Source organism: Arvicanthis niloticus, chromosome 8, assembly GCF_011762505.2.
Source record: "Arvicanthis niloticus isolate mArvNil1 chromosome 8, mArvNil1.pat.X, whole genome shotgun sequence".
Lineage (NCBI taxonomy): Eukaryota > Metazoa > Chordata > Mammalia > Rodentia > Muridae > Arvicanthis > Arvicanthis niloticus.
The window spans coordinates 76,818,242-76,830,487 of NC_047665.1; the positions used below are offsets into that span (position 1 = coordinate 76,818,242).

Below are 12,246 nucleotides of genomic sequence, written 5' to 3' on the forward strand. Positions count from 1 at the left end.
AACAAAGCAAGGGTGTGGAAGGCTAAGAGCAAAACGCAGAGGAAGACAGTCTTGTTATCTTTAATGGTTTCTAGACACCTTTCTTCTGTTTCTAATGTCCCCCAACATCTCCAAACTAGGAAGCATTTCTCAAACCATACATCAGAGACTAATAAGGTTTAACTATATTTGTGGTTAATTATATAGCTGTGGAAATAACAAATCATAAGAAAATGTAAGCAAGAAGTTATTTGAGAGGAAGAAATTTATTCATAGCTTTGAACAATCCTGGCAAACTAAATTGTTTAGGAAACTTCAGAAAATGCTATTGCACAAAACTTTTAACACCACCAGAGTGTGTGCCCATCCTTGATCAAAAGCATATAACCATTTACAAAGTTGTCTGGAGTGCTTCCAGCATAATACCTACAGGGCACTGTAAAAACTGTTGTATCTAGCCTGCTGAGCCTGTCATACAAGGTGCCTGCTCGACTGAGTATTGGAGCATGCTCACACAAACATGCCAATTTACGAGGAAATAATTTAATTATGTTGAAGAAAGCATCAGAAAGCAAAGACATCTTCTTCCAGAACCAACTGCTCACCTATGTAGGTTCCGCTGTTGTTACCATCATATCCGGCATCTTCTGGGTAGAAGGCAAAAGCCAACAGAACAGACAGTCAGGAAACAAAGCAGAATGGTTAGCAGCCTAACCAGAGCTGCCGAAAGTCCATTAGTAGGGCAGTCACGTAACACACAGCACGGAGCTGCCCTGCCAACGGATGGCACTCAGAAAATATTTTGTTTTCTATTTAAGTTACGGTATTTTGAAGACCTCATACAGGGTTGCTTTTTTTTTAACCTTCTTCAGAGGTTCCTTGATATAGTTCCAAAGAAAATGATTTTTTAATTATCTGAACTGTTTATATTTTCATAGTAAAGAAAATTACACCAGTTGACTCCCAAAGCAAATTTACTTTTATAAATCAGCTCTTTGATAATATGTAAAATATAGCATTTCCTTTGGCTGACTGGAGTAGACAGAAAGAATATACTCTTGCTGATAGGTGTGCTGATCCCAAGTTGGGAAGGGAAAATAGAATAATATTATATTTTCATTAAAAAAAAATTTAAGTTAAATAGTGTGCTGCTGTTTGGAGAAACTGGGTGAGTTCTGAGCTACGTACACTATTTCAAAGCAGTGAAACAGTTATTTGTCTTAGAGCATTCACACAAACACACCCCTGGAGTAGACTAGGTAGATACCAAGGCTCTGAGAGGGACAGAACACCTGCCTGTGGTGACACGGCAAGCATGAGTCACCTTGCCTTTTCCATTTACCTTTACTTAAGAGTAGTGACAGGGATACACACACACCGTGTTACAATGAGATTTTACATTACATAGTTCTTTGTGAAGAAAAAAATTATATCTCTTCCAAAACAAAGTTCAACCGTGATTTTTGATGCTGAAAGATGTAAGTTTGTACTCGCAATGAGCATTCTGCCACAATTGCTTGACATATCTAATTTAATCCTACACTACTACTCACTAAATAAAATTGTTAACCACACAGGGAAACTTTTATACAGGTACCTTTAATTTCCTCTGAGAAGCACAAAGAAAATGAAAAAGAAGATGGTTAAAAAAACAGAAAATACAAGGAAAGTTGAAAAAATCCAAGTGAAAAATGACTAAAAGAAATTCTACCTACCACATTCAACTGTTTCCTCATCTTAGAAAAGCCAAGGGAGGGAAAACACATATATTTAGACATTTCAAAATTATTAGTTAGTAAATACAGTTTTAGACTGTGCTGAAGTCTATATGTACAGAATATATTCATTTTAGTAAAGACACGGAGTGGCCACAGAGCTTATTATAAGAAACCAAATGGGAAAAAATAACTAGAAAAAAGTCAACATTTTTATTCAAAATAATACCTTGGAAAAGGAAATTTTATTTCTTTTAATAGATTAGTTGACTTATAAATCAACACTTTCAATATGCTGAAAAAGCTTCATGGAAGGAAACCAATCAAAGGAAGAAAAGATCTCGGAAACAAGCAGGCTTGCCTGAAAATGTTTACGCATTCTGTGATTCCAACAGTGTCCTCACAAGTCAATTACCACTGTTTCACGGAAGATATTTTATTGTTTATTTAGTTTTTGTTTTTTACTTTACTTGACACATGTTACTCTGTAGCCCTGGCTGGCCGAGAACTTAGTGATTCTTTTGCCTTTCAAGTGCTGGGGTTACAGTGCATGCCACTGTCTGGTGCTCTTGCTTCCCAGGCGTCATCTGTGAAGAGGTTAGTGATGGCATTTCCCACGTTCTTTCGCTGACGCCATGCTCCCCATTACTCCCTGTCCATCTTCCCTTACCCACCCACACCTCACACACACTCCTCCCCCTTAGTTTACCATTTTGTTCCCCCTAGCTTCTACTTGAAAACATAAATGCTGTATTTGTTTTCATGAAGAGGTTTATCTCACTTCAAGCCACGATACCCCATTCTATCTTTTTCCAGCAAGTGGCATCATTTTCTTCTTTATGATTTAGTAAAGACCTTTGTGCACACACATCACATTTCCCTTTTTCCACGTATTTGGGGATGGGGGGCCTACAGTGAATTCGTAACTTGGCTACCATAAATAGTACCATCATCAACATGGGTATACAAGCTATCTCTATAGTAAGTCTTATTCTTTCAAAAATCATTTTTATTATCATTGTGTGCACGTGTGTGCCGTGGCACACATGTGGAGGCCAGAGGACAACTTTATGAAATTGGATCTCTCCTACTTTTCTGTGAATCCTGGGGATCAAACTCAGGTTGTCAGACTGGATAGCGAGCTCCATCCCCCAATAAGTCACCCTGCTGGCAGAGTCCTGCATTATTTTAGATATTTGGCCCAACAAGTGGTATGACTGGATGATATGGAAGTTTTATTTTTATTTTTATTTTGATATTGATATTGAGTCTTGCTATGTAGCCCTGGAATTAACTAGGTAGAGCGAGCTATCTTGTGCTCGAAAGGGTCTTCTTCTCCCTGCCTCCTAAGTTCTGCAACTATAGGCATGTGCCACCACGCCAGGTTTGTCTTTAATTTTTGAGGAGCCGCAACAAAAGTACTTTTAAAAAGAAGCCTGTATTCATGAATTAGTAATCAGATAGCAACTTAAGAGACTGACCAGGAGACTATTCAGGAGCAAAGATTGGAAAACGTATTGGCAACATACCCCAAGCAAAGCTCACCCTGAGTCAAGGTGTAACATATCTCACAGCATGGTTATATAAAGCGAATAAAAGGGATGAACCCCCACCCTCCCCAAAGCTATAAAACAGCAGCCATAGAAAGTACCTCAGGGAAAGGGAAAACCACTGGGTCACAACACCGGGACAGCTCTATTTGACCACTGTTTTCAAATATGATAGACAAAGATTATTATTCAGCCTTTGACAATCAGTTACCCAAGTTAGGATTTATGCATATTTCTCAGTAGTTCTGAAATGTTAAATGCATCCAAAACAAATGGTCAGAAGACAAAGAACAGACAGCATGGTCAGAGTTAGCAACACCAGGCACTGGTGCACACGGAGATCATGCAAGACAACTTGAGCACCACTGTACTGTGCATGGTGAGACACACCTGCAATCCATTACTCAGCACACTGAGGTGGGAGGACTGCTGTGAGCTTGAGGCCAGCCTGGGCAACATAGTGAGTACCAGGCCGGGGCTAGATACCAAGACCCTATCTCATCTAATGAACAAATACAACAACAACAAATTCTGTAAAAATCTCATGAGGTAGATTGCTAAATCCTGTATGTTTTGTTTTGTTTTGTTTGCCAGCGATAACAGCGTAAGTTGGATACTACAGCCCTGGCTAAAGACTGTAACATTATAGTAATCAGATGACTAAGGCTATAGACGTAAACAAAAATTTGAAATGTCAACAGTCAACTCACAATAAGCATTTTACGTTACATATAGTATGTTTATTTCATATTCTAATAAGAGGTCATCAATTTACATGCTGCATAAATTTATAAGGTTATTTCTTCATAGAGTTGTTTGTAAGGATGCTCTGATTTTTTTCAGCACACTAAAATTAGACATACACACACACACACACAGACACACACACACACACACACACACAGATACAGATATATACATCCAACAGCAAGTTTGTGCTTAATGAATCTCATGTGAAAAAAACCAAAGGATTCCTTTAGAATTGACAGGATTGAAAAAGGAAGAAAATATACAAAGTATTGATCTTAGAAGAAAGCTAAGGTAAGCAACTTAATCTTCTAACAACTCCACGAGGACAAGACTTTTAGCCCCATTATACAGACAGAAACACATCCATGTAGTGATACACAAATGATACGGACCCAGAAACCTAGCTATACATGTTTACCTACAAATGCCAAGCCTTCCCGCTAGAACCAGTTTGTAACTATTCCAGAGGAGCTGGAGAACACCATCGGTGGAGGGCTGGGACCTCACTGCTTACTCCCTGTACACCACCATTATCTCCAACACTTCTCCCTCTTGAACTGTCCCAACAGCTCCATGTGCTTTTCAGGAGAGCCTGGGAAGGCTAGCACCTGCCCCATGTTATTAGGATTTACTGGCTTCAAGCACTGGACGAACAGGAGAAGGAAGCTATGAAACCACAGAGGACTGTCCAGCAAGCCCTAGATTGCTGGACAATCTAGGAATGCCCAAATGCCCTAGCTATGATATAAACATCTTTGCTCCACATGCAACCAAGTCATGACTGGCTCCTGGTCACAGACCAAAAACAAGGAACTAGAAGGATTATGGACTGGACCCTCTAAAACTGTGAGCCAGAATGACAGCTTTCTCTTTATAAAGCTAATCACCACAGCTTCATTTAGGCATTAGAAAGCTCACATCATGGAAAATACTCAGAGGACCTTTTAAACTTATATTTTAAATTATGTGCCTCTGTGGGTATGTGCATGTGAATGCGCAGTCTGAGGTGGTCACACATGTCGGATTCCCCTGGAGCTGTAGATATGGGTAGTAAGCTTCCTGACATAGGTGTGGAAACTGAACTTAGTACCTCTACATTAACTGCTGACTAATCTCTCTAGCCCCTGACAGACACTATTTAAAACCACGTTTCTATTCATAACACATGCTACCAACATTAAGAAAATGCTTGACAAAGTTTTAGATATACAAAAATGTTAACAGCATGAGAAATCTGTTTTGAATGGATGCTATTGGTGTAAACACTAAGCACACCCTAAGCACGTTGAAGATGGCATTAAGAAGGTGTGTGCTCAAGGGAAATTCTCTATTACAACAACATGTGGGTTTGAATGCAGGCGCCACATACAGGAAATGTCACTCTTCTACTGTGTTAAAACGCTGTCACTGGATATTATGGCTGTATTGTGCTCATCAATCCACAATGAGCAAGTCCTACCTGCTTTCAATGGATTCCCCTCATCTGAACTTAACTATTTCCTTTTGCATCTATAAGCCCCAATTACAATTAGAAAAAAATGAAAGGCTTTGTGATTTTTATGTTCTACATCTTAAAAATGCCAAAAATTTTGCACATTTATCTTATGCCAAGAATTCCATGGAGCTGTTTTTAAAGTGAAGAATTTAAACTAATATTACCCAGTTTGCTGTATGAGAACTGTTGAGGTATTTAGACTTTGATACCTGCAAAGGGAAATTAGGTGCTAAAAATAAAAGCCATCCTTTGATGTCCTGCTGTAAAATTCTCTATGTGAAAAAGAGGTTTCACTACTCATCCTTTATAAAGGCCATAAATACTACATTTGAATGATATTATATCTGGATACAAATAGGATGACCATTCTTAGCTAACATGGCTATGTTTCAAGAGAAAAGGAATTAACAATATTTCAAATAAAAAAATTTGTATATCCTTTATACAAAACTAATTGAGATACGGGGATATAGCTCAGTGGCAGAGCCTTTGCTTGGAAACACAAGGTCCTGGGTTCCATCCACAGCACGGGTCTGCATGTGAGTAAAGGGAGGTGATAGATTATACTTATACATGCAAATGAAGCAAACACAAAACAAATTATGCCAACAGAAGAATTGCAGGCTGCCAGGACTACCATCAACCACTCCCATATGCTGCTAGAGACACCTAGCCCTGGGACTTAAGCTGCTGCCTCTTGGATGTAATAACCCAAAGCAGGTCGTATCAAAGAAGGCCCATTGGACATCTAGCTCTGTCCTTCTGTCTATGTTACCAGTGCAGAGCTATTATAAAAAACAGTGGGAAGTTTTTCTATCTAGTTTTTATAGTATAAACAATTTTTCCAAAGGGTAGGAGGCAGAGAAAGGATGGATCCTTGTATCAAGCTCCCAATACTTTCATTGTAAGAGTTCCTGGCTTTCAGGAATGGTTAAGAAGCAAACACTCTTGTTTAAGAAGTCTGCTTTCCGGATACTATTGATATCTCTTGGTTGTTAGGCCATGTATTCACCATCAAAGATAAATGTCACTCACACAACATTCAGGGCCTTTCCCAGAAATGCTACTTTCCAAACCTGGAGAGTGCATCAGTACCAATATGTTTTTCTCATAAAGTCACGTTTTCTTTGCATTGGCACTCAGAACAAGACACAGAAATAACCAGAAAGATAACATGACTAGAATTTGCCTTCTTTTGTATTCCATGTTGATACTAACCAAGCCACTGTACAGTTCTAGAATTATCTTTCATGAATTTTTTCAGTGATTATGATATACTTAGGAATCAAATAAGGAGTAAAATTACAGTGCCATAAACAATCACACAGTGATAAGAGGTAACAAAGGGATTTAATGTGTCATTACACAGGGACATTCAGTACTTCAATGTATGGTATACTTCCCTGGGTCTCAAGCACACTTAAAATTTTAGGTAAAAAAGAAAATTAGGAACTGTGGATATAGCTCAGCCAGTAGAGTGTTCTACAGCATGTACAGCACCCCAGGCTCCAGGCTCACACTTTCTTAAGTCACCATGTGGTGCTGTACACCTGTATGCCCAGCACTCAGGAAGTGGTGGTAGGAGATCGGGAGTTCAAGATTATCCTTGGCTGCAGAAAAAGTCCAACTGCAGACCAGGTTATAGAAGACCCTAGCTCAAAATTCTTGTTTCCTTATTATATTTTTTTTTCATAAAATTACAAATCACTACTTCCAAGGTTCCTTTTCTAAAAGATCTATTTTTGTGTCCGTGTATATATATGTCTGTGGGTATCCAAAAATATGTTGGATCTACTGATGCTGGAGTAAGAGGCAGCTGTGAGCTTCAGGGTGTGCTCAGAACCAAATCTGGTTTTCTGCAAGAGTAGCACAGGTCCACTGACCTCATCAATTACTTTTCTTTGAGCATTTGACATCATTTCTATCAACTTTCTATTTTTCTTCCTACAATGGTCCTGTAACGTGGAAAAGGTTGTGACAATGGGGGTTTCTCATTCTAAAACTCTACTCAGCAAATAAACAGGCAGTCCTAACAAAGTATTACATGGAGAAAAGAGAGCAATAGAGTTTACCATGTTTCTAAATTCAGAGCTAATGCAACCATTTCTGTGGCTACAGGAATTTCAAGCAGAACTTCAGTCTTGGAGAATAAAAGATACTGGCTTTCCTCAAGATTCACAGAGAACAATATTCTCTCTGAGAAATGCTTTTTTTTTTTTTTTTTAATAGATGCTGATGGCTTATTTGGATAATCTTGGGCAGATTTTCCTATCTCTTAGTGAATAACACATCTCTTAGTGAAAATCAAGGTCCAAAAGAAAGGAAATTCAGAACACTAGCTTTAATCTCAGGACTGGGGAGGCGGAGACAGAAAGCCCCCAAGATTGACACTACATTGGGCCACACTGTGAGACCTTGTCTCAAAAACCCAAGAAGAGTGGGGGAGGAACAAAAAAGAAAGGGAAGAAAGAAAAAGGGCAGGAAGTGACCTCCCTTCTGTCTCTTTCTTGTTTTGTAGCACTGAGACTGGAAGCCCAGGCTGAGACCTGGGCAAGTGCTCTAGGGCACAGGTATGCTCCTGGAGTATTTGAATGGGACTCAAAAACAAAATCAACCAATCAAATAAATTAAGATGATAATTTGGTAAAGATATCGCTTTAAACAAATACTTACCAGATCCATATATTTAAATATCAACATAAAAATCAAATGATGGCAAACAATGAACAAAAAAGTCTCCATTACATTTCATGTTTATACCAACACACTCTCTCTTTCTCTCTCTCTCTCTCCACACACACACACACACACACACACACTCTGTCTCTCTCTCTCTTTCAAATCCACACACGTTTATACTAAGTTGAGAGAGCAATTAAAAAGTTATCCCCTTTACATATTTCTTTGAAGAAACATATACCTAGTACGTTTTCAAAATAAGTGACAATTCCTAACTATTTCAAATGATATGGTTATAAGGTCCCTACAGTTCAAAGCTGAGTACATTTTCAAATTTGAGTGTAGTCTCAGTCCCCTCACTGTTTAGTGGCATATTTCATCTAAAAAGCACTGAATATATTCCAACCACGCAACCTCCCCACCAATGTCCAGGCTCAGTTCCTCAAAGATGGAAGAGCTAACTATTCAAAGTCAGCACACTTAGAAACAATGAGGCATTGAGAGCCAGGCCTTCTGACCTCTCAGAATGCCACAGGTATTAGGAAGAAAGTGTCTTCCCCCCACCCAGGCTGAACAGCAGCAAAAGCAAGCAGGCTTTGACTCAGCGGTGTGTGCCCCACACTGGCTTGTGTGAGGTTTACTCTCAGCTGTAGTTTCCCTTCCTTACTGTGGGATTCCTAGGCTGTAAGTGTCTACAAACTGAAGGAAATAACAGGAGATGTGAAAAACGCAGCAATACTAAAAACAGATGTTGGGATAAAATTTCAGGGCCATTTATTTGTTCCTTTCACTTTTTAACATGCAATCTCTATGATTTTTTTTTAAAGGAGGAAGGTCCGGTTTTTTTCCCCCCGTTTTTTTTTTTTTTTTTCTTTTTCTCTTAAAATGCCCAGACACATGGAACATTTACAGAGATGAAGTATATGAGATGGAAACCTGAGGGGGTGAAAAGAGGGAAATAAAGAAAAGCGGAGGGAAGGATGAACTAAAAGAAAAATGTCCCAAGCCCTCTCTTCCTGCGGAGTTGCACACAATCTCACTTTCTTCTATCCGGTCTGGTGGGAACTCTTTGCACATAAGATGAAGTTCACAGTTGTGATTTATAGATAAAAAGGAACTAAGAAGCATGGTTGTTCTTAGGCACAAATCCCTTTGTGCCTAGGAGAATGATAGTTCTATTTTGTTTGTCACTAATTTTTTTATTGAGAAATATTTACCCCATTACCCCTAACTCCCTGGTTTGGGGGCAGGGGGAGCAGAGTTGTGCTGTAGGCTCTGTTTAATGCAGTCTGTAAGCACTGGAAGTCATTGATGACCGTCTCTCAGTGAGTTGCGCATTACAGTGAACAACCCACCACATTTTTTTTTCTTGCAAAGCTATCACATTACTTTGAATTACTTCTGTGTTGGGTTTCTGTGACATGATGGCCCAAGAGCTACTGCAGGATACCACGACCCCCTCCTCCCCGGAGCACCTGCTTGAGCAGTCAAAAGCCAGCAGCAGGATCAGGTTACTGTGCATTCTTATTAACAAACTTACATGATTTCCTGTTGGAAAGTTTCAGAGGCTGAACTACTATTTCTGGTCGTCTCAGAGCCAGTCTCCTGGGGGAAGAAAAGGTCGATGTGCCTATCAACTTTCAGCCCAGGTTCAAGGTTAACATAGCACCAAAATATAAAATTTGTATGGACAATCTTGAAAAAACTCAAGACGATCCTTTCAAATTAACTAAATCCCGCTAGTTTAAATTACCCCGCCTTTCCTGAAAGGACTCTTCTCTTTTCCATCTTTCCCTGCAGCACATACCCAGGTATTAATGTGTGAGTGTCTGCTGGTTTCACATCAGAACCCCAAGAGGTCCTGGTATTGCCATATTACTTTTGGTTATTATTCATAGCGGTAGACAAAACAGAGCTCCCAATCCAAACCCAAGGGATAACAGATTCACAGGCAGGGTTTGAAGCTCATTTTCATCATAACTGTGCTTGAGTGATATTCTGCAGGAAACAGAAGGTCATTTGAAGGAAGGTTATTGTGCTGCGCTGGTGGCTCACCGTTCCTGGAAGTGCTTGGAGGGAATCAGGCCTGCTCTGGGGTTGGTGTCTCCTTCATGCTTAGCCTGCCACCATGTCACATCGTCTTGACTCATAATCTGAAGAATGTCACCCTTCCTGAAAGATAGCCCTGCCTCTCTACATGGGATCGCCTTGTCCTCCTTAGGATCGTAGTCAAAGAGGGCTCTGATAAATATCTGGGAGGGAAGGAAAAACGGGAGAGGTAAATGTGTCTGTCTGCATTCTTGCAACTTAGACTTAAGAAATGGTAATTTTCAAAGCAGATATGTATTAGTTGTAAAAAAAATAACATTAAATCACCCACCCAAACAATATTTTAAAGACTCACCTTGCCTTCTTTAGAAGGTGTCTCCTCTTTGGTGCTGGGTATTATCTTAAATGTAATTGCTCCCTGGGACTGACTCTGGTATCAGGGATCAAAGAAAAGGTCATTGCTGAGGTAAGGAGAACATGTGACAGACAGGTAGGGAGGTAAACACGTCTAGGAATTTATAGTCTTGGTATTCTCCTTAGAAGAAGCCAGAAAACTAAGTTTGTAGAAGTTCCAGAAACACGAGAAAGCTCTAAAATGTGTCAAGTCAGTTCAAGATCACATTTACACTTTTACAACCTGTGCACTTAAGGTATCAACACCTCTATTGTCATCTACGTTACATTACATCAAGACAGACACAAGCACACGCACACAATATGAATGAGGCTTGAAATGAGTGCAATAGTCATTGGCCAGAACATAGGACACAAAGATGAGATCCTGGCATTTAAGCACTGGTATCCATAACTGGTGAAATAAAAATCTGACACCAGATACTGTCCTTTCTGTAGTTATGAATATGGATGAGATTCATTTGGCAGCAATATGCATTAGAAAAGCAACTAAGCCCAGCCAGGTCAGTTTTATTCTGATAGTAAGATAAACAGTGTGTATAACAAAGCCATTGAAAGATTTAAAGACAGACAGACTGTCTATTCCCATTTAATTAAAACAGTAATTCCACGACCCACAGATGCTTGCTGACTGACTCAGACCAAGGCAGACCTCCTTGTTGGCGGACACTTATGAAGACGTCTGTTGGAGGTACTCAGTCATCTTTCTACTGCTATAGGTTTGCATTTTTTTGTATACAGAGGCAGTCTCCATCTTACCCCTATACCTGAACTTCAGATGTGACCATTCCTATGCCTAACACAGTTCCGTTTAAGTTTTAGCACTATGAGAGTGGGGCAGAGAGTCTCACACCAGCAGTTCAGGCGCCATGTTCACACTGACCAGAAACTCCGAAGCGATTATAACCTTACTCCACATCAGCGGGTCATTACTTCTGCCTACATCCACTTTGTAAAGGAGCAGACTGACACTAAACACAGAAGCATTTCTAAGTATGTGAGCAGCACTCTGAATCCGAAGGGCTGGAACCAAATCAGGCTGAGAAACCTAAGATTTAAAAAAAGGTAACAGCTTACCAAAATCTGTATTATTTCCTCAGGTCTCTTATCTTCGACTGGGATCCCATTCACTTCCCTCAGCTCATCACCCACGTGAATAAGACCTGACAAATACAAAACCCAGTAAGTGAGCAGAGCCACAAAACAACACTGTATCTTGTAACCATTTCCAACATTCAACTGGCAGCCATACCTCAAAGTGACTTCAGTGCTAAAAGGAGGCCTTCACGCCTCACGCTCTTCGATTCTGCATGTCTCTAATGATGCTATGATGTTAATGGCGTTATCTGCACAATCAAGCTCTATCTAGAGATGCTAATGATTGACACCTTGGAAAGTAATTCATTTTTATTATTTACTATTTTTATTTGGTATGGCTGTGTACATGCCATGAATATCATGTTTGCACGTATGTACACAGATCAGTGATCAACTCTGGCATCCTAACTTAAGAGGGAAACTACTTTGTTTTTGAGAATGGATGTCCCATTGGCCTGGAACACACAAAGATCTGGTTACACTGGTTGGCCTCTAGAATTCTCCAGAACTAGGATAA

At 39.7% G+C, this 12,246-nt stretch overlaps 1 protein-coding gene across 2 annotated transcripts in view; it reads right to left on the reverse strand.

Annotated features, from left to right (window-relative positions):
* Mpp7 (MAGUK p55 scaffold protein 7) overlaps positions 1–12,246 on the reverse strand; it is a 223,632-nt gene that overhangs the window by 55,994 nt on the left and 155,392 nt on the right. For both annotated transcript variants that reach the window (XM_034510726.2, XM_076939672.1), the window contains exons 8-11: positions 11,709–11,794; positions 10,573–10,647; positions 10,224–10,420; positions 9,709–9,773 (exon numbers count right to left, since the gene is read on the reverse strand). In XM_034510726.2, the coding sequence (XP_034366617.1) occupies positions 9,709–9,773; positions 10,224–10,420; positions 10,573–10,647; positions 11,709–11,794 (423 nt within the window). The remainder of the gene's footprint in view (positions 1–9,708; positions 9,774–10,223; positions 10,421–10,572; positions 10,648–11,708; positions 11,795–12,246) is intronic.